The sequence below is a fragment of the Carettochelys insculpta genome, chromosome 10 (assembly GCF_033958435.1).
Source record: "Carettochelys insculpta isolate YL-2023 chromosome 10, ASM3395843v1, whole genome shotgun sequence".
Lineage (NCBI taxonomy): Eukaryota > Metazoa > Chordata > Testudines > Carettochelyidae > Carettochelys > Carettochelys insculpta.
In genome coordinates this window covers 9,166,125-9,188,664 of record NC_134146.1, presented here as the reverse complement: position 1 = coordinate 9,188,664, position 22,540 = coordinate 9,166,125, and the positions used below count along the sequence as shown (strand labels likewise).

General features: G+C 44.0%; 1 protein-coding gene across 2 annotated transcripts in view; it reads left to right on the top strand.

Annotated features, from left to right (window-relative positions):
- ARHGEF4 (Rho guanine nucleotide exchange factor 4) overlaps nucleotides 1-22,540 on the top strand; it is a 394,947-nt gene that overhangs the window by 1,626 nt on the left and 370,781 nt on the right. For both annotated transcript variants that reach the window (XM_075003696.1, XM_075003695.1), the window contains exon 2: nucleotides 17,998-18,033. In XM_075003696.1, coding sequence (XP_074859797.1) covers nucleotides 17,998-18,033 — 36 coding nt within the window. The remainder of the gene's footprint in view (nucleotides 1-17,997; nucleotides 18,034-22,540) is intronic.

Below are 22,540 nucleotides of genomic sequence, written 5' to 3'. Positions count from 1 at the left end.
TGCCTCTGCAGCTCTGGGCCTTTATGACTGTGCTTCATACCCTCATCTGGAAAATGGGGACAATACACTTTCATTCTCTTGTCTATGTAAACCCCGGTCATCAGCAGGAGGGAATGAACCTACAACCTTTGGGGAAAAAGCCACATGGTCTACAGCATAAGCTGAAAGCCAGCTGGTGCTCAGCCAAGGCTGTAGCACAGAGACTTCACTCTCCCTTGTTAGTGGTCTCACAGCCTCTGGGGTTGCATCTATTTGGACTGCAAGCACTTCAGTTATGTCTACATGAGAGTGATCAGTCAACAAAAGTTCCTGTCAGAAGATATCTTCTGATATAAATTCTGTTGACAGATCATGGTCACACACGAGAGCTGATCGCTCTGTTGATCTGCTCTGTCAACAGAAAGTGGCTAGACTGCCCGGCTGCTTTCTTTGCAGAAGAGCCATCCGGAAGCACAGCAGACAAGACCTGGTTTATACTTAAAGGTTAGACTGACATAGCTATGGTGGTCACGGATGTGAAAAAAAAGTCACACCCCCGACTTGTGTAACCATGCCAAGCTAACGCAGTGAGCACACTGGTATCTCAATAGAAGAAAGTTTTTTGTCAGTGTAGGTACTGTTGCACAGGCAACTGGTGTTCTTACAGCCGTGGGGGGACCCCATCCATTCAAGTCTGTGCAGGGTGTGTGTGTGTGTGGTATGAACACTGCCCCTCCCCGACCCAGGCCTGGTTTCTCTCCCTTCCTCCCTGCTGAGCTGTGCAGGAGGAGCCTGCAAGGTATGATGGCAGAACCCAAGGCACCCTGGGACCTGTAGTTCCTTGGCCATCTCCTTGCCTAGAGAGCTGGCCCTGGAGCAGGGAAGGAACCATATTTCCCAGCATGCCCTTGGCTGCTAGCAATAGGAAAGTGGGGGTGGGGGGCTAGGGATTATTGTTTTCCACTTACAATATTACAGCAAGATCCCAAAAAATAAGTTCTATAAATTCTTTATTACTGTATGACTATTTAGTATAACAAAATCAGGTTGCCAATTACTGTTTCCACTCAATTTTTTCATCAGCCTCGCCTTTCCACACTCATTGCATGACTGTTTTGAACTCCTTTATATTAAAAACAAAATTGTATCCCACAGGTACAAAAAAGCATTTCCCCTACAGAAATTTCTGCATAGGTGTAGGCTGTGACTATGGTATAGCTACACCAATAATACATAGCGCACATATACCATCAGACATAGAGTGGCCTTGTGACTTGACCAGGATTACACATGAAGTGGCTGAAACAACAGGGACTTGAATGAGGTACTTAAAGCGCCTCTGCCCTACTGTTCAAGCAACTGGAATATCTGTCATTTCCTTGGTTGGTGAATGATAGTAACTAAACATTGTGGGAGCTGACCAGGTCCCTTCCGTTTTACTTTTAGACATTTTAACATTTGGGAAGCAGCAGAATTTTTCAACATAAGTAATTTCAGGGAAGGGATTAGCTGGACAACACTGAAACACACTTTCATCATTAACTTTGAAGAATGAAGGTCAAGATTGTCAAAAGTCCATTGGGTGCTCAACTTGAGACAATATAAAGGGACCAGATTTTCAGAAAGTGCAGAGAAACCACCCTCCGAACATCAGGCCTTTTTAAGGTGCTGCACAGTAGGCATCTTAAATTATATCACTAACTCCAAGGCTGCTCTTGTGGCTAAGATCATCAGTATTTAATAAACAACCTCTCTCCATCCACTTTAGAGCCCCCTTTCAGGAAGTTGAAGGCTGCTATCAAATCACCCCTCACTCTTCTCTTCTGCATGCTAATAAGCCAAAATCCCTCAGCCTCTCCTTATAGGTCATTCATATCAGCCTCCAAGATTCTTGTTTTGTGCAGGGGAAGGCAAGCTGATCCCCTATGATCCATCTTGCTTTACTTAAGTTACCAATTCTTCTTTGCTTTCATTTGGGCCAGAAATACCATAACCATCCTTGTGACATTCCCACGCTAGATCTTCTGGCTGGAACCAGGAAGGGCAAAGAGGCAAAGCCATGAACATGAAAAATAATGGAGAGCAAATCAGAGCACAGTGAGCCCTGCAGTAAGGCTTGGGTGAAATTCATTTCCCATTCTGGGCAGAAGTTCAGGCCAGGTTTTTTATAAGCAGTTTAAATCATTTTACGTGTGCCTGGAAGTTTAGCTCAACCTGCTCCTCTCCACGAGAAGCAGGGTGCTGAAATACTTCCAGAACATTTAATATTCAGCAAGACACGTCTCAGGTCCAGCGCCAATCCCCAATCAGTATCTTCTGAGAGCACAGACAGTGAAAAGGTGATGTACAGAACGAGTATGAAACAACTTTTATAAAGCCAGGGAATGAGCTAGCCAGAAAAGCCAGTTTATATAACCCCATTTCCTATTACTGACCCCGCTTTCATTAAAAAAGTAAATCTTCCTGCTGGCCTGTGAGGCAGGCTTTATACGTACAAAAGATTTTGGCAGCATATATATTTCCTTTGCATTATTCAGGTAGGCCCATTTCCTGCAATGAGCTCTGCAAAATCAGACCTTGTTACCCCTGGGACTCAGTACAGGAAGAGAGGTCCGCCTGTGGGGACCTCATTGCAGGATCAGTGTCTGTGACTTTAAATAAGTACAAAATGCTGTCTGTGATCATAAATCACTAAGGCTATGACTTCAGTCTCCCTAACTGGCAATAACTTACACAATTTGCATGACACGAATTGCCTAAATTATTTTGAGTTAACTTATTTTGAATTTGGTGCTGTCCAAACGGCACCAAAGTTCAAAATAAGTGGCTATTTTGAGATTTCTGCTCCCCCTCTCACAATGAGGGGTCGTGGAAATGGAATACTGTGCTCGAAATAGCCACCTGATTTCAAGTACGGTGAGTAGCTTTGGTGTTGCTATTTCAGGATATGTTTCGATCCTGAAATAGCAACAGTAGTTTAACCATAGCCCAAGGGTATGTCTACACAACAAGGTTATTTTATTCCAGAGTTATTATTCCAAAATAAAATATTCCAGAAAAATGCCTCTACATCACAGGGAAGCCCCAGAATAAGCAAGACTTATTCCAAAATAGAAGTCCTGTGGCACCTTGTAGACTAACAGATATTTTGAAGCATAAGCTTTCACGAGCAAAGACCTGCTTCATCAGATGCATGATGAAGCAGATCTTTGCCCACGGAAGTTTTTGCTCCAAAACATCTGTTAGTCTATAAGGTGCTACAGGACTTCTTGTTGTTCTCGAAGATACAGACCAACACAGCTACCTCTCTGATACTTTTCTCAAAACAGCATGTCTACACACAAAAGAGCCTATTTCAGACTTCTGGGGTGCTAATCCAAAATATCAGTGTCTACTTGGCAGAATTATTTTGAAATAAACTATTCCGGAATAGCTTATTTTGAAATAGGCCTATTCCCTGTCTACACAGACCCTATTCTGAAATATCTGTTTCGAAACAGGCACTGTTCCTCATACAATGAGGTTTACCAAATTTGAAACAACCTGTCTGCTATTTCCAAATTATTTCAAATCGCAGTTGTGGCAAAATGGTGGCTGTTATGTCAAAATAACTCTGCTATGTAGGCATAGCCTAACCGAGTATACAAGTTGGCTTAAAAAGTCTACAAGGAGAAAATATGACACAAGGCAGGAGACCTAAAATATTTTATAGTTCCAGCTTCTGTTGGTGGGAAGGAGAGGTTTAAAATGAAGTAGGCTAGCAAGGGCTGGCAGGCAGGTCAGTGTATTATAAATTGTAATGAGCCACACAACCAGTCTCCATCAAGTTCATGTTTTTTGTTGTCCAGCAGAGTCAAGAATTTATGTTCCCAGGATCATCTTTAGAAGGTATTGTGCAAGTTTCCTTTTAGGACACGGACTGAGGCTATGTCAACACTGTAGTTAAAAACCTGGAACTGGCCCATGCTCGCTGATTTGGGCTCATGGGGCTCAGGCTTAGGGGCTGTTTAACTGCTCAACCTTGCAGGGTACTAGAGCACAAACGTACATACAGCAATTAAACACCCTTGCTGGCCCTGGCATTTAATGGCAGTGTAGAGATAGCCTCAATCCTTGTCATAAAAGGAAACTTGTACAACAGCTTCAAAACAGGAACTTAATCTTGCCTGACAATAAAAACCATGACTCATTGCAACAAGGTAATACACCTTAGCACCCACCAGCCCTTGACTGCCCTTAAAGCTATGGCTAAACTACAGAGGTATTTCAAAATAAGATATTTCGAGACAACTGTTTCAAAATATGTTATTTCAAAACAACACAACTGCCACACTAAATGCATTTAAAAAGTGCACGCAGCTACTTCGAAATAGCATTTCCAGACACATTCTGAAATAGTGCCATTGGGCACTGTTATGGCTTATTTTGGCATAGTACTATTCCATGTCTTGATAGAGCCTATTGCAAAATATCTGGTTTCAAAATCGGCATTATTTCTCTGCAAAGAGGGTTACCGATTCTGAAATAACACATTTGAATTTATTTTGAAATAGTGCACGAGTAGTGTAGATGTTAGCAAAGTTATTTGAAATAACACCTGTTATCTCGAAATAGCTCTGTAGTGTAGATGTAGCTCAAGAGGCCTCGTACAGCACATTTGAGTCCCTGATACGTGACACTTTGCCACACGACATGTTTAGCATGGACACTGCTTAACTTCTGTAGGCCTCAGGAAGAACTCCGTGAAGCTTGAAAACTTGTCCCTTTGGCCAACACAAGGTGGTCCAGTAAAGCTATCATTTCACCCACCCTGTTTCCTGGGACCAACACAGCTTCAAAGCTGCAAACTACTTAAAACCAACTACTTCAGAATCATTTTCTTCCGTGCTCACTGCCAGCACATGATTGGAAGGTTCTTTGCTTTTCCTGGAAGATGTGCTAGTATCTCATCAGACATCTAATCTTAGGAGCTGCATTTCTTCCACTTGGCTGGATGTGTTGCCCCAAGAAACACTGAACTAGTCTTGTTGGACCTAAAGCCCATCTGGTGATGTTTTAAGTGTAATTATTTGTTATTTCTTTAAAATTTCTTTAAAATTATTTGTTATTTCTTTAAAATACTTGTTACTTGCCCAGACTTGATAAAAGAAGGCACATACAGCAGCATTTAAGGCATGAAAACAGCATTAACTGCTGGAGGACCACACAGAGTAGGCCTCTTTCTCTGGGTCTGGATAATCCATGGTCACTAACCTATTATAGGTATAGATGAAATTCGCCTGATTTATTAAAGCCAAGGCCTGGTAAGGGATGGGATGGATCAATGGCTTCCCATGACAACCCCCAATCCTCTAAAAAGAAATGTTATAGTGGGGGAGCAGAGACAAGGACTGCCCAACTAGTTATCTCCCAAAGCTGACCAGAGGAAATGGTCTCTAGGTTTCTGCCACAGAAGAACTCAAGGGCAGATCCTAGAGGTGATGAGCTCCAGGAAGATGTGAGGGAGAGAGCATTTGGGAGGCCAGGGGCTGGAGGAGCAAGGCTGATAGCCCAGTGCATGAGATAACTCTGGAGATAAGCCCCTATTCTTCTCACAGCCCCCTTGTAAGCCTGTGTGTGTATCACAGTCATCCCAGCTGCTCTGATAGCGGGAGCTACTGCAAGAGAAATGGGACCCAGCTCTGCTCGTCAGGAGTGCCGTGTCCAGCTCTGCTTCTCCTACAATAGCTAGGAGCGCCGCACTGGAGACCGCTGCAGCTCTGCCCCCTGCTTTGTATGGTGGGGCTGGCAGAGCTGAGATCTGCAGGGCTGTCAGGGTCACACCTCAGTCTTGTTTCCTCTGATTACCAGGTGGAAGACCCACAAGTAAGTGGCTACCGGAGCAGCAGAAACAAGCTCAGTGACTGCTGAAGACATTCTGTAAAATTTATTCAGCATTCCCAGGCCAGATTACAGTCATACATCACATGAGGCAGAGGACCCAGAAGAGGCTGTCCAGGAGACCACTTGTCCTCTCCTGTGCCAGATGTGGGAGACTGTCAAAGGGAGGGCCAAGTGATGGTAGAGATGGAGGTAGCTGAATGGTCGTGCAGCAACTGGTGCAGTCTTTTTGTCTAGTTCTGAGCCCAATGGTACTCTTCAATTCCTATAGATGCCTGGAAGGTAAATGCAATCCCAAAGTTTGATGCCTACCCAATGCCCCTTTTGTGAGCTTGAACATTGTAATGTAATGTAATGTAACGGGCCATTCCAAGATGTCTGAGGACCTCATCTGGTCCTCAACCATCTTGGAATCAGTGCTTACAGTGCAATGTTCAAGCTCACAAAAGGGTTCTGGTGGAGGCAGAAGACAGTGTTTGCCACCTGGACTGGGCTATTCTACTTCACCTGGATGCCCCTCAGTCCCCATGGTGGCCCAGCCACCTTCTAGCACGTGATGGACTGACTCCTCAGCCCCCATTAAGCTTAAGGAGCAGCCTACCTAGATGATGACATTGATAGTCATTTTTTGGAAGATCATTTAAATCAGGTAGCTACTGTCCTTCAGACCCTGTAGTTGCTGGCCTCGCTGCCAACTCAAATAAAAGTTGCATCAAGTGGCAGGCAACTACATGGCTGGGGTACACACTGAGGTGAGGCCTTGTGCATCCCCTTGCAACAAAAGTCCATGCTCTGCAGGCACTGATGCTTTGTCCCAGGGTTTACATACATTGCAGCTTCCCTCATGGCTCTTTTAGCCAAGGATAACCGTGCTGGGTATGTTGGTCAGAGGAATGAAAGGATGCGTTCCAAGCACTGAAGGAGAGCCTATGTCAGGAATAGGTGCTTGTTAGCCCCAATTTCAACCATGAGTTCCTGGTCCAAATGGATGCTTCAGAAGTTCTCTCCCAGGAGGACTCAGCTTCATTCTTTGCAAGAATCAGAGGTAGAGTCACTGGTCAACATAACGCAGAGTCATAGCCACATTGATCCCAGGATGTTGGGGAGAGAACATGTGGGAAGTAATTTTACCTCCCCCCCACCAAGTATGTCTACAATTAATAGCAGAGTTTTAGGGAATATCAATGTTTTGATTTTGCTAAATCCACATAGCCTGCCATTTTGATCATGCCCAGAGAAAATGAAAGGAGGATCTATGAGGAGATCACCTTTAAACTTAATTAGTTTATGGTATTGAGCATCAGAAAACTTACCTGGAATGGAGGAATCTAAAAGATTTCTCATGGTTAAGACAAAGTCAGGCAACACTGGCTGTGAAGAAATATTTCAGTGTGATATAAATCTATGCTTCAGTTTTACTATTTGTAAAGTGCTGATGATATGCTGTGCCTGGCAGAAGAATTGCAATGGTAAATTCAGCACTTTCAGATTCTTGATTAGATGCGCAATGATAAAGCTCACAAAATGGGAGGAGACAAACTGAGGAGGTGTGGCTTCACTTATAGGCAGCTGCTTCTGGGTTTCCAAGAGTATATTTGGCACTTTTTAGCCTTTTCCCAAGGCGAGAGGCTTTACTCCTAAAAGAACTAAAGACCATTAATTGTATAAGAATTACACTTTCAATTCTCTGCACCATTTGGGCCTTCTGGCTGAGCTCAGTTTAAAAGGACAGGAAAGAAATCTGATAATATGTGGAAACATTTGAAACATTTGAAACATGTTTCTTTGATGCCAAAGCAGACAGACAGTGTTTGGGCTCTCAAGAATAGTTTCAGGGTGGGGTGGGCAGAGGGGATTAGTGCTGTTTCCAAGTAAATATGTCCTTTTTTATATTAGTTGTTATAATACCATTTGTAAAATGACATTCGCCATTTTGACACTCAGCCTTGCAGTATAAAATGATGGGGCAGTCACCCTTGGCTTTCACAGCCAGCTGCTTCTCTAATCTTTCGTCTTTTCAGTTGTGTTGTTCCTGAAGAGACATTATTATACACTCAGAAGCAGCAAAAAATGCCGCAATGAAAGTGCCTAAAAAGTGAATGTTGGTGTGAGGGAAACAGGGCCCTGCTTTTAAAGTTGGTTGTACAGCATGGGCAACTCAAGTGTTGTGACGTGACGGCAAAGTCCCAGTTCCTGGACCCAAGCAGTTACATCGGAATCTCAGAACAACAAGTAGTCTTGTGGCACCTTATAGACTAACAGAAATTTTGGAGCATAAGCTTTCGTGCGCAAAGACCCGCTTCATCAGATGCATGACTCATGACTCATGCATCTGACAAAGCGAGTCTTTGCCCACAAACGCTTATGCTCCAAAATTTCTGTTAGTCTATAAGGTGCCACAAGACTTCTTGCTGTTCTCGAAACTGCAGACGAACACGGCTACCTCTCTGACACTTGTCATCGGAATCTCAGTATCAGAGAGGTAGCTGAGTTAGTCTGTGTCTTCAAAAACAACAAGACGTTCTGTGGCACCTTCTAGACTAACAGATATTTTGGAGCATAAGCTTTCATGGGCAAAGACCCACTTCATCAGATGCATCTGATGAAGTGGGTCTTTGCCCACGGAAGCTTATGCTCCAAAGTATCAGAATCTCAGCTTTCACTGCAATAAAAAAAAAAATAAAGAGCACATGCATACAGAAAGAGTTTCTAGCTCTCTTGGCCGTGGAGGAAATCTTGGAACCATGACACCTAACATTCTAGACACCAACAGGTGAGTAGAGGAACTCCCCACATTTTAAACTCTCATGATTTCTGAATCCTGGAGATGGGCAATAAGTGGGTAAGCCTGGGGCAAATCTGGAAATGTTCTGACTGCTGGCGACATCCGCTCCTCTGGTTCTGCTTTTCATGGTTTTTTTTTTCTGCCCCCCTCAGTCTAAGTGAAAAACACTGGCGTCTATTGATACAAAAATGAGACCCTACACAAGGGCAGTCACTGATGTTGTCAAATGTGGACACAATTGAGGCAAGGAAGTGTGCATGGGAATTTACATCTGCAGAATGTAAAGGGAGAAATGCATGGACTCTTGAAACAAATAAAAACCAAATCAAATGACGGCTGCTGGAAGCAGGCCAAAGGACCAGAGCATGCTGGTATAAACTCCTGGGATGGATCTCTAATGACCCATGCGGTGAGGTTTTTCATGGTGCCCAGAAGACAGCATTTCCGGCACCATTTTTGGTTAATAGCACCTCAAAGGGAAGAGTCCTCTTTTGAATCACCACCACTCCTGCCTTTGCCAAGTGTTCCTGGAAGGGTTTCATGTAACCTGGGACAGAACAGAATGACAGCACAAGGTAGCAATATCTGCAAGCACAGTACAAAAGAAGGTTGTCCCATGGAATCTGCAAGCTTTCTCTCAGGAGCCAACAGGCATGGGAAATACCGATAATGTCTGCTCATCAGGTTTTTAGCTTAGTCCCCAACACCAAGAGATTGGTACAAGATGTGTCTCTGAAGTGAAGCACTGTGGGTTTGCCTATCACTTTTCCACTTTTATGACATATGACCTAGGATAGTCCAAGATGCACCTGAAATACAATTTATGAGGACAGGTAGCCTTCCTGGCAGGAGAAAAAAGATAAGTGAGTTGCTGAGCATCAATCACAACAGGATGGATAGATTAATGGTGAAGGGATCTGAGTACAGTTCCTGTCCTTGCCACTGACTTGCTAATTGGCCTTGAGCAAATCATTTAATCTCTGCCTCAGCTGCATGACAGGGATAGTATTTCCTTTCTCTCATTCTTAGTCTCATTTTAGATGGTATAACAGTTTAGGTATGAGAATGTATCTACAGTGGTTAGCACAGTAGAGGGCCGAGGCTCGGTTGAAGGTCTGTAGCAATAATATAATGAGCAGGAGTAGAAATACAAAGGATGCTTACCTGGGAGCAAGGAGGAGACTTTAGGCCATGTCTTTAACTCAGGTTAGTGGGGCAAAGATTTGTAATGCTTAAAGCAGAATTTCTTAGGTCAACCTAGGGAGGGGGGGAAAGGAGGCGTTGGTGTGATCCATGTTCCTCTAGTTCAACGGTAAGCTCAGTCGTAATTTGAAACCAGGTGTGTCAGGCTGATAACAGAGATGTGCTGTACCCATGGAGTGTGAAACATTATAGGAGCTGCTGCTAGACCACTGGGGAAAAGCCAGTATCAAGGAAGGTCAAACAAACTAGAATTGGCATTATGTACAATTTGGAAATAATTTCTGAAGTAACCTTATGAAAAAGGTGACGTCACTGGGAGCAAGACCGAGGAAAAGATTATTTACAGAATATCTGGTATTTGCCAACTCGGATGGGCTAAATTTGAAACTCAAGATATGAGGGGGCTGTGGCATACTGACATGAAATCTGACCAATCTGAAGGCTGTTTTTCAGGAATTAGACAACCTCATTTGTTTTCGAAATAGGCAATCCTTGGGGAGGTGGGTCCTTTATGGGAAGTTGGTAGGTTTTTGTCATTTTTGTTTTTGCAGAATATCTGAATCAGAAATACAGTAGGTGGCCATCCATCCCAGGTGCACCGGGACAGTGCTGTATTTTCAGCAGGCATTACACCTTATTTTTTAATAAAAAAAGCCAATTGTCCTGTATATTCACTCCCCTGCTGAGCTGCGGTTCCCCCAAGTCAGCACAGCTGCAGGTAAAATCAATCAGGAGCTGGCCAGACAGCACATACTGACCATCCAGTACAGGCAACAGCAGGAGGGGGAGATATGGTCACCCTAATTTGCAGGCTTTTTTTATAAAGTGGAACATTGCTGTGGTGAAAATAATAAACATTAGTTAATGAAAGAAACTATTTCAAAATGCACTTGGAACAGAGAAAAAGAAATGAGAAAGGCAGATAGCTTTGAAACGTGCTCAAGCAGCTTTCAAAACTATTTTAAAATGTTACAGAGCTAAAGTACTGGGCTTTGAAATTGAATTTTGTATATATATATATATATATATATATATATATTTCTGGGGCTTCAGGAGCTGCTTATAGAGATAATCTGTTTCCACAGCCTTCTCCCAACACTATGTCTATTCTGCCTTTGCCCTTTTGGCTCCTGAATCTGCACAGAACTCATGTTTTTAAGTGTGGTGGACAGAAGTTGGTATTCAGACACAATGTAGATATCAATAAGAAGGTGAAGTCTTCAGAGATAAATATAAATAGGACCCCAATCACAGACATGACAGCAAAACACAGATAAAGGCGAACTGCAAAGGATTTTAAATACTTTGTGGCACAAGGCAGGTGAGGTAATTTATTTTATTGAACTGACTCCTGCTAGTGGAAGAGACAAACTTTTGAGCTGATCTGGATCCATGTGAGCCCAATAATACTTTCAATTATTTGTGAAAGCATACAAAGAAATTCAGAGCTATTTACAATAGAATGATTACTGCATTTTCACTAATAGTCTGGATTCCTTTAAAAACCCACCTGTCAAAGTTCTGCTTATTTTATTTTGTCATAATTTGATCCCATCGAGACAGCATGAAACTTTTGGCCCTGATCCCACAAACTTTTAAGCACACGAATATCTTCTCTCATCTGAGTAATCCCACTGTGGATTCATCCATATGAGTAAAATAGTTATGCATATGCTTGATTGTTTCCATGGTTGAAGGTGAGGTAAGTGGTATCTCTGTCTCGTCCGAGACACCAGGTTCACTTTGGAGCGAAAAGTGTAGACGTGTTGGGAAATGGGGAAAGAATACAAAGAATGGGGAAGCACCTCGGTGTTGAATTAAAAAAATGCTGGTGTTTTCCTTTAAGACTGAGAGCTAGCTGAAACCTTTGTAATAAAAATGGTGGAGAGCTGAAACTTTTGTTTTGCTTTTAATTTCCAACGTAAAGTTTGGGGCAAGTTCACCAAAGTTTGTGAACTCTTCAGGAACATTTCAAACAAGCCTGGGCTGATTTATGGTTTGGGTATCAATCTGGATGGCTTTGACCACAAGCCACAAACAACAAGGCAATTTCGCCTGCATTTAGCTTTCAATTTTAGCCTTCATTTGAACCCAGGACAAAGTGGAAGTTGGGGATAGAACCCACAAAGCCAAAACTGATGCTGTGCATGAAACCCTGGAAGTGGAGTCTGCTCTGTTTCTGACAACTCTTGTTAGCGGTGAGCAGCAGAGCAAGTCTGGTATGGACTACATATATTGGCACTGAAAACTGTTAGCATTTCAGGCCTGCTTAGTGTGAATGAGTAATATTCCAAAACAACAAGCTGATCAATGCATCAAGCAGAGAGTCAATGGAGCATAGAGGTCTATTCACCTGGGCCACTCTGCAGAATCAAGGCCTGTGCATTCTCAGTCAGGTCTTATCATCAGGTAGCCAATAACCAATAACCAATTCACTAATTGATACTATACTAACAGTCTCAACAGAAAGGTTAATCGCCTTCTTGTCCTTAGAGCTGATTCCTCCCAAAAGAGAAATGAGAGTTGAGACATGCTGGCAACAAAACAATTGTCTGCGTTCTGTTCAGTCCATAGTCAGATTGGTGCCCTTTCTTTCTTAAATTTGGTTTAATAGGTACCATGGCATTAAAAAAAACGTAAACAAAATACCATTTTTGGCTATGGAAAAGTAATGGTCCTGGATGTTTTCCAGTTACTTCCTGTTTTCCTCTCTGTGTGTGCATCAGTTCCCATGAGATGTTCCCCACAGATTATACAGCCAAAAGGGATTAACGTAATCATATAATTGGCCCTCCCATGTACCACTGCCCAAGAAGGTTTGTTAAATCTTGTTTGAAGCTGAGGAGATCGTTTGGAAGAAATATTCAAATGCATTTTAAAACTTGGCAGTGATAGCAAAGCCACTGTTGCTGTTGATTCCTCCGGTTAATTGGCCTCACATTTTGTGACTTACCTTCCAGTTTGCCTTTATCTAGCTTCAGTTTCCCACCTCCAGGTAGTGCTATACCTTTGTCTGCTAGATCAGAGAGCTTCTTATTTTCCCCTTTGTGTTCCCTGTATATGTAGGTATGGCCAGGCTGCCACTTACCTTTCTGTGTTAAACAGAGGAGATGGAGCTACATGAAGCTGTCTCTACCTGCAGTTCCCAATCTTTTCAAGACGGGGACCCATTTTGACAATTCAGTAAGACTTTGTGACCGAAGGCAATTCAAAGTGGGTGGGGGGAGGTTCTCCCCTGGAAAAATGCATCCTCCCCACCTCCCAGATTAAATCCCTCTCAGCTCCAAAATGCACCCCCCGACCTAGCTCACATGAGCTCTGTCCACTGCTGCTGCTGCTCCTTCACTGGGCCACCACTGCCTTGTCTCTGTGGCTCCTCCTGGACCTCATACTCCCTTTGCCAGCCTGCATCACTGGCAGTTCCCTGCCCTGCCGCACTGAAATGGAACTCAATTTAATTGGTTTAATGGCCAGAACCCTCTTGCCGGCCATTAAACCAATTAAAATGAGTTCCATTTCAGTGTGTCAGGGCAAGGACTGGGAGCTGGAGGAGCGAGCGGCCGCAGAAGTGGGAGCTGCACATAGTTCCTTAAAGAGCCACATATGGCTCAGGCCACCCACCCAGGAATCCTTAGAAAATCTAACAGTGACCCATGTTTGGGTCCCGACACATAGGTTGGGAATCTCTGCTCTATATGCACCACAGGAGTTCACACACCTGCACACCCACTAATGTGATATACACCATCATGTTCCAGCAATGCCCCACTGCCATCTACATTGGACAAACTAAACAGTTTCTGTGGCGAAAGGAAGAATGGACATAAATCCGACATCAGGAACTGGAATACACATAAACATATAGGGGAACACTTTAAGCTCCCCAGACATTCAATAAAGGATTGAAAAGTAGTCATTCTTACAAATTTGACACATATAACCTGGGCCTGAACAGAGATCTCAACTAGCTAATGGATGACAAAGGTAATTCCCCTCTCTGTCTTTTGATATTCTCAGGAATGGGACACATCTATCTTAATTTGCTTCATTAACTGGTCCTATTAGTGACAGGTAACCCTTTCCTCCCTCCTCATTCCTTCCCCACCCCATATACCTACTATATAAACCCTGGAGTCTAATTGTCTACTCCAAATCTGAGGAAGTGGGTCTTACGCACAAAAGTGCATTACCTAATAAATAAATGTATCAGTCTTTAAGGTGCCACAGGATGGCTTGTCTATATGCCGTGTAAGGCATGTCTTTCATCCTTTTAATTCTTCTGGCGGTTCTGCTTTGAATCCTCTCTAACTGATCTAAAATGGCCTTGAATTGTGGACACCAGAACTGGGCACAGTTCTCCAGTCATGGCTGTACCAGTGCCAAATGCAAAAGGACATCAAAGCACACCGCCTTGTTGCTAGCAGTGGTGAAATTCCTTCTAAATGGATTGGATTTTCCAGCTCTCATGCACTTACTTGTGGTAGTAGTGCTAAGCAAGCCATGTGCCAGGAAGGGAGACTCAGTCCCTAAGTTTTTTCTTGGCTGTGATTCAGAGAGCAATATTACTTCCAAACAGGGAGGCTACAGAAGAGATTTTTGCAATATGGCCTTTTAATAGTGATATTTTCTATATTGGTTTCTGTAAAGCAACAATGCAATGAATCAGCTCTCCGGTGTGCCCACTCTTTACACTTTAGCTTAACAACGGCAAGCGCCTCTGCTTCTTTGTGGCATGGAAGTGGCTTGACTTGGCTTTTCCTCAAAGGTAATTTCAATTCAATTAATATTTTTCTGCCCTCTAGTGCTTGGGATTTGACACTCCCTTACAGGCCAGCACATAAATAAAATAACAAGGCCTAAAGGCTTGGCTGCAGAGAGGAGGGGTTGCACTCAAGAGAAAAGTGAATGGAAGCATCTTTAATTAACAGTTCAAGGGAGAATCCACACTTCATTAAATAGTTACATGGCCACTACAGAGCCAAGTATGGCTGCTGGTAGTGGAGATTTCCTGGGACTACTAGCAGTGTATGTTTCTTTACAAGACACAGGGATTTAGGTGAAGACAATTGGGTTAGCCATGATCGTTGAGCAGAGGAGGTTTTATTCCTGTTTGTACTGCACCATCTCCTCCAGCTAGTCCCCTGATACTTTCTAATAGCTAGTCTCATGACTAGCACTGTGTGGGTGACAATATTTCCTGTGTACAAATCCCTCCAAGGAGGGAGGGTTACCGATCTCTGGAAGGATCTCAAATTCCACAAGTCAGGCTTTCTTACACTCTGCTCATAAAAGCGCCAATCTGCCTGACGTGCAGCTTCTAGCTGAAGGAGTCATCGTGTGGCTGAGGTTAATCAGGCAAGAGAGATAAGAGCATTAAGTGGTGTGTTAGGCTTTTTAAAATGCCTCTCAAATTTGCTAGTTGTCTGATTAAAAACGATGGCTGGGTCCATCCTAATACATTTTTGGTATAATTTACATTACTCAGGGGTGTGAAAAACATTCCTCTGAGTGACATAAATTACACTGACAGGAGCATAGGTACGAACAAGGCTGAGTCAGCTGGGGAGGCTGTCCCATAGACATAGCTACCGTTGTTCATTGGAGATCGTTTAATTATATCGACGGGAGAACTCTGTCCCATCAGCACAGAGCAGCTGCCCAAGTGATTTTATAGAGCCAAAGCTGCACGGAAATGGCCATGTCTCTCCAAGGCCTGATTTACAGTAGGGATCAAAGTCGATCTCAGATACACAATTCCAGCCACGCCATTAACATAGCCAGAATCAATGTAACAGGATCCACTTTGTTTCCTGGTGTAGATCAGGGCTGTTTGGGCTCGCACGGATGTCCTTTACTCCATGTGACAGCCTGGTGTACCAGGGTCAAAGGCCAAGCCCAGAGAGATTGATTTTGCTGCATTTTCACTGATGGGGCTAAATCGAGCCCCGCCTGATCAATTGCAGCACATCAAGCCAAATCAAGCAGTAAGTATAGATGTACCTTATGTGTGTTACTATAGACATGGCCTAAGTCTTGATTTACATATTTGACAATCATCCTGTTCAATAGGCCGGAAAGAAATCTTGTTCCTGAAATACTTTGACATGGCTGAGTGCTAGAATACAAGTTATTCAATACGGGCCACATTGAATAGTAATTAATACTTCCATTGGAGTCAAAGACACTACACCTGGTGTACGATACTGCTCAGTGTCAGGGTGACAGAATGCAACCTGTGAGAAGGAAGCTCACAAAACTGTCTTATCTTCCTGGCAAAATTAGCAGGATTAAAAATGTAAATCAAGGAGCTAAAAATACCTGTATGTCAGTCAATCTGGTAAGAAATCTTTGTAAATAGCAAACTCTACCCTGATTTTATAGCCAATTTCCTCCCTTTCCTGCTCCCCGTCACATGTTGTAATACATTAAGTTCTGCAGATATCTGTCTCAGTGAAATGAGATCACAGTCAGGTGATTTGAATCTTCTCTAATGAGCTGCTGAAGCTTGTGAATTCTCTGGTTAAAATAGTGCAATGTTCAGAGGGTTTGTGCATATTTTCCAAAGAGAAGAAATTCTACTGCGCCTTTAGAAGACGGAGCTTTCAACTGCACATTCTCCAGCTATAAATGAGGATCGCCCTATCCCACCAAAAATCTGATGAAGAGGACCAGAGGAAATGGAACTCTCTCAGAGGTCCTTCTGATGGAGTCTCCAGAGCAGCACGTGTTCATTTGGGAAGGGCTCGCATGGACAGAGGGCAAAGTCCCCTAGTTTTTTGGAGCTTCGGAAATTGTGGGGGAAAGGTACTCAGATGATTTTTATTATGGTAACCCCCAAGGACATTCAAATTCAGAGAAGAAAGTGGGGATGGCTGGGCCACACTCTCAGAAAACCATCATCCAGCTTAGTCCAACAAGCTCTCAAAGGCTACGTCTACACGTGCCCCAAACTTCGAAATGGCCATGCAAATGGCCATTTCGAAGTTTACTAATGAAGCGCTGACATGCATATTCAGTGCTTCATTAGCATGCGGGCGGCAGCGGCGCTTCGAAATTGACGCGCCTTGCCACTGCGTGGCGCGTCCAGACGGGGCTCCTTTTCGAAAGGACGCCACCTTCTTTGAAGTCCCCTTATTCCTTCGAAGTAGGCGGGGCCCTTTCAAAAAGTAGCCCCGTCTGGACGAGACGCGCGGCGGCAACCCGCGTCAATTTTGAAGCGCCACTGCCGCCCGCATGCTAATGAAGCGCTGAATATGCATTTCAGCGCTTCATTAGTAAACTTCGAAATGGCCATTTGCATGGCCATTTCGAAGTTTGGGGCACGTGTAGACATGGCCAAAAGGAACCCGTGAGGAAAACACAAAAGAGGAAGACCTCAGACAATATGGAGAAGATCTACTGAGACTGAAGGACAGCAACTGGGGTACTCCTGGGGTCAGCTAGAAGTTTTGTCCCGAGACAGAGTAAAGTGGAGGAGACTTGTAAGTGACCTATGCTCCACTCAGAGTAAAAGGGTTTAAGTCAAATTAGTCAACCCCCAGTCCCAAAGAGCTTATAATCTCAGAAAGAAAGGCTAAAACATAAAGCAATATGATCAGGGCAACGTTAGGCTTAGGTCTTCTTAGTTCTTTTGTTTCTCAACACCTTCTGCCGCCAACTTCACAGTTTGCAGAACTTTCCCTACTGTCACCCCAAGCAACTAACAAGTTGTTATGGGTATTTTTTTTTTGGTTTTTTTTGCTTTGCTTTGTTTTGTTTTTTATTTGCACTTCTCATCTCTCCCCTTAACCTGCGCTCTCAGAAAAAGCTTGGGTAAGCGGAACGCTTTTGCAACGTGCCTCGAAACATGTATAGTTATGGAGTATATACAGTATAATTATGCACAGCACAATGAGACATCACGAAGAGCCTTTGTTCCCAGCCTCTCCACCATGAGGGCAGAATGAACAGCTTCATTGAGGAAATGCAAAAGCAGCTGCCTTTGGCCAGCTTCTGTTGTTCTCGTTGGCAAAGGCATGAGGCCAAATTAATCCCTGGTGTGACTCTACTTGAAGTCAGAGAATTACGCTAGGAATGAACTGGGCCCATTGCTTGTAGAATACGAGTTTTGGATCCTCGTCTGCTAACATGTGCCATTTCTCTTTCCATAGAAAGCCTGTGAAAAAGGAGACTCTGCTTCCAAAAAGGTAGGATTTCTTTTTATTCACAGATGGAATAATTTTTCATTGTGATCAGACTATTGTTAGTAGTCCTGTTGTCAGCCAATGCTACTGTTACAGCTATATAGCTAAGGAACTAACCAATCTGAAGAAAAAGGAGGATGTTAGTATACTGAAAATATTTACATTTGTGAATAGATGTGAACCATACAATTGCATGGCACTGGGCAAAACCCCAAAATGCTGTTTGGGAAAGCATTTCAATTCCTTACAAAAGGGAGCGCACGTCTGTGGATCTCTAGAAACCAAATAATAAAATAAAAAGCCCTCACTGGTAGAAATGACAAGTTATAGCCGTAATATTAGTTGCAGGGAAAAAAAGGTTCCACGAGGGCAAATTTTTGACTGCACATAATAAAATAGATTGGTATGTCTTAGCAAAAGTTACCAGGATGGTTGATGGTTCTTGTTTGTGAGTTTTACAGTCAATCATTTTTCCTTCCCATGAGGCCAATGGTGCCTCTCAAATAAAACATTGCCATTTAGAATTTGCCTTGTGCTGAGGCTTCCTTTGTCTTCACACAAGGCAGCTGGCCTCCCTCAAGTAGAACCTTGCCAGTGGTAACTAATCAATATTCAGTTGAGTACGCTGCTCAGTATGTGGCCGTTGATGATCTCTGGAAGTTACTCCCTTGGTACGCCTCTTATTCTGTAGTTGCTTCCCCCTACTGCACATGCCTACACCTCTGTAAACACAGCCCTCCTTGTGTGCAGAGGCTTGGAAGGAGATCCTGTATCCAGCTGGAGCACAGGCTGACCAGCCTATTCTCAGATATAAAGAGGCCTTTCCCAGTCCTGTGTCTTTCTCCTTACCAAGAAGGATCCAAAAATCTTAGGAACCTTTTTATTAGGAGTCTTAAGTTACACCTGTGGTGATGTCTGTTCTGGTCCACTAACTTGTCATTATTAGGGTGACCACATTGCCCTACGGTAAATATGGGACAGTGGCCTCTGGGGATTGGGGGCTGATGTCCCATGTCAGGGCTCCTCAGTGTTGCTGCCCCACGGTGAGGCACTGGGGATGGGGACTCTGCAGCCTCCTGGAGGGGGAGAGGGAAGGACAGGGAATGAGGTAGCCATCCCATGGAGGAGCTTCCCGCAACACAAGCTGCCTCTTTCAGGTGTGGGATGCCAGGAACAAAGCAGCTGCCCTCAGGAGGGGCTACCTGACAGAAGGAGCTGCTACCATGAGTGCCAGGGAATGGGGAAACTGCCCCATGGAGGCAGGCCCACTACTCAATGAGGAGGGAGAAACAATATCAGGCAACTTGGAAATGGCAGATGGGCTTAATGACTTCTTTGTTTGGGTCTTCACCAAGAAGGCCGATGCAGAAATGCCTAACATAAAGCATGCTAGTGGAAAGGGGGTAGGTATAGAGGGTAAAATACATAAAGAACGAGTTAAAAATTACTTAGAAAAATTAGATGTCTTCAAGTCACCAGGGCCTGATGAAAAGGCATCATAGAATACTTAAGGAGCTGATAGAGGAGGTTTCTGAGCCTTTAGCTATCATCTTCGAAATGTCTTGGAAGTCAGGAGAGATTCCGGAAGACTGGAAGAGGGCAAACATAGTGCTTGTCTATAAAAAGGGACAAAAGAACAACCCAGGAAACTACAGACCAGTCAATTTAACTTCTGTGCTGGGAAAGATAATGGAGCAAATAATTAAGGCATTCATCCACAAACATCTGGATGAAAATAAGGTGATAGCTAACAGCCAGCAGTGATTTGTAAAGAACAAATCATGCCAGACCAATCTGATAGCTTTTTTTTGACAGGAAAACAAGTCTTGTGGGTAAGGGAGAGGCAGAGGATGATACCAAGCTGGGAGGAGTTGCAACTGCTTTTAAGCATAGGATCATAATTCAGAATGATCTGGACAAACTGGAGAAATGGTCTGAGGTAAACAGGATGAAGGTTAATAAGGACAACTCAGCTTCATACATACAGAATGGGAAGAAATTGTCTAGGAAGGAGAACTGCAGAAAGGGACTTAGGGGTCATAATGGACCACAAGCCAAATATGAGTCAATGGTGTGATGCTGTTGTCAAAAAAGCAAACATGATTCTGGGATGTATTAACAGGAGTGTTGTGAGCAAGACATGAGAAGTCATTCTTCTGCTCTTCTTAGTGCTCATTAGGTCGTAAGTGGACTATTGTGTCCAGTTCTGGGCACCACATTTCAAGAAAGAGATGGAGAAGTTGGAAGAGGTCCAGAGAAGAGCAACGAGAATGATTAAAGGTCTAGAGAACATGAGCTATGGGGGAAGAATGAAAGAACTGGGCTTGTTTAGTTTAGAAAAGAGAACATTTAGAGAGGCCATGATACTGGTTTTCAAGTACCTCAAAGAGGGTTACAAAGGGGAGGGAGAAAAATTGTTCTCCTTGGCCTCTGCAGACAGGACAAGGAGCAATGGGCTTAAAAACTGTGGCAAGGGAGGCTTAAATTAGACATTAGGAATAACTTCCTGTCAGGGTGGTTAAACACTGAAACAAGTTACTAGGGAGGTTGTGGAATCTCTATCACTGGAGATATTTAAGAGCAGGTTAGATAGACACGTATCAGGGATGATCTAGATGGTGTTTAGTCCTGCCAAGAGGGCAAAGAACTGGACTCGATGACCTCCTGAGGTCCCTTCCAGTTCTAATGTTCTGTGATTCTATGAGACACCCAGGTGCCAGATGAACAGAAGCCCTGCATAATCCCGGACAATTTGCCCATTTTCTTAAAAAAAGTTGGGACGTCTGTGAGACAGTTTAAGTAAAGGATTGTCCCAGGAAAAATGGGAAGGATGGTCACCCTAATCACTATGACTGCATAGATCATCCTAGGGGGCTGTGCTGGGGTGTAAGCCCCCACTCACGCACATCCCTTATGTGGCTGTGTGAGATCTGCCCAAACCATGCACCAAGCAGAGAAAGAGAGAGCAGGGGCAGCACAGCTCAGACTATGCCCCATAAGTCAATGGACGAGGAGGGAAGGGGAGGAGCAGACCCATCATGCTGCCCCCACTACCTACTAGTGTACCGAGCTTGCAGTAGGAAGTACACCATACCTTGATATAGCATATAATCATTTACACTCTCCAGCGCAAGAGGGGAGAAGTTGTGTCTTAGACACTCAGGGCATGACTTCATTACCTGGAAGACTGACTAGGTCAGGATAAATCTTCCAGTGTTTGACTTGGTGTGTCTACTGGGGGATGCAGGAAATCAAACTGTCAGGGTTCGACAATTGACCCCTGTACTTCTCAATACTGCAAGGAGTAAGGGGAGTCGATGGGAAACTTTCTCTCGTTGACCTTCCTCAGTATCCTGTCGACTTCTTCTGTGAGGACGGCCAGGTAAGTTGAATGCAGATAAGTTGATTCCAGGTACACAATTGCTGTAGCTGCAATTGCTTATCAAAAATTGACTTTAAGGTTTAGCATTGACCTGGGGTCAATGCTTTCCAAGGGCTCTGCCTAGGCACTGGTCCATATTGTGTCCAGCAAAATATAGCTCTTATATGCAAAGATGCCAATTTTAGGTAGCCTAACCACCTAGAATCCATCATTCACACCAGGCCAATTATCAGTCAGTAAAGCAGTCATAGAAAATCTGTGCACAATGTGAAATAAGAGAATTTAACTATTCCAAGGCTTGGTTTTGCAAGCTGTGTATAGTGAATACAGACTTACAGAAGACCTAGCGGTATATAAATAGCATCATTTTGCAGGATAGGATGTAGTTATTCCAATTTTAAACTTTTCATCTTAGTTTAGGTGCAAGGATTAGAGTCCTCCGGGAGAGCTCCAGGGAGGGGATCATAGTTCAGGGGAGGAGGAACCAGAACAAGAGCTTAGAGACAGATGCATCAGAAGGAAAGGAGCTGAAAGATCCTTTGAAAAGGAAATTGAGCCCTCCATGCTCACTAGGATAACAAGGGAGCTGCCACTGAAGGTGCAGGGTGACCAGACCCACTGTTTATCCCCGATGCTATGCAAAGGTAGGACCTGCATTGACTGGCACTCTGCAAGTGTGTTGAATCAAAGGAGCTCCTCATATTACTCGTGCTACCTCTACACTTCCTGGTAGATAGACCCAGTCAGAGCTGATCTTCCAGGCTTTGATTTCATGAGCTTAGTGGGGACGCATGAAATCAAACTATCGGGGGTGTAAAGAGTCCTGAGACGCCCAGCCCTTGGCCTAGGGCGGGCGGCAACCAAAGGGGGTTAGAACACCAGCCCCGCACTCAGTTCGGGGCGGTCAGCAGTTCACTGCCACAATACAATACAGGCCCCAGCCCCTCAGTCCAGGGCGGGGCAGCAGTTCACAATAGCGGTGCAATCCCAGCCCAGCCCTCAGTCCAGGGCGGGGCAGGAGTTCACAATGGCAGTACAAGCCTGGCCCAGCCCTCAGTCCAGGGCGGGGCAGCAGTTCATAATAGTATTACGATTCCAGCCCAGCCCTCAGTCCAGGGCGGGGCAGCA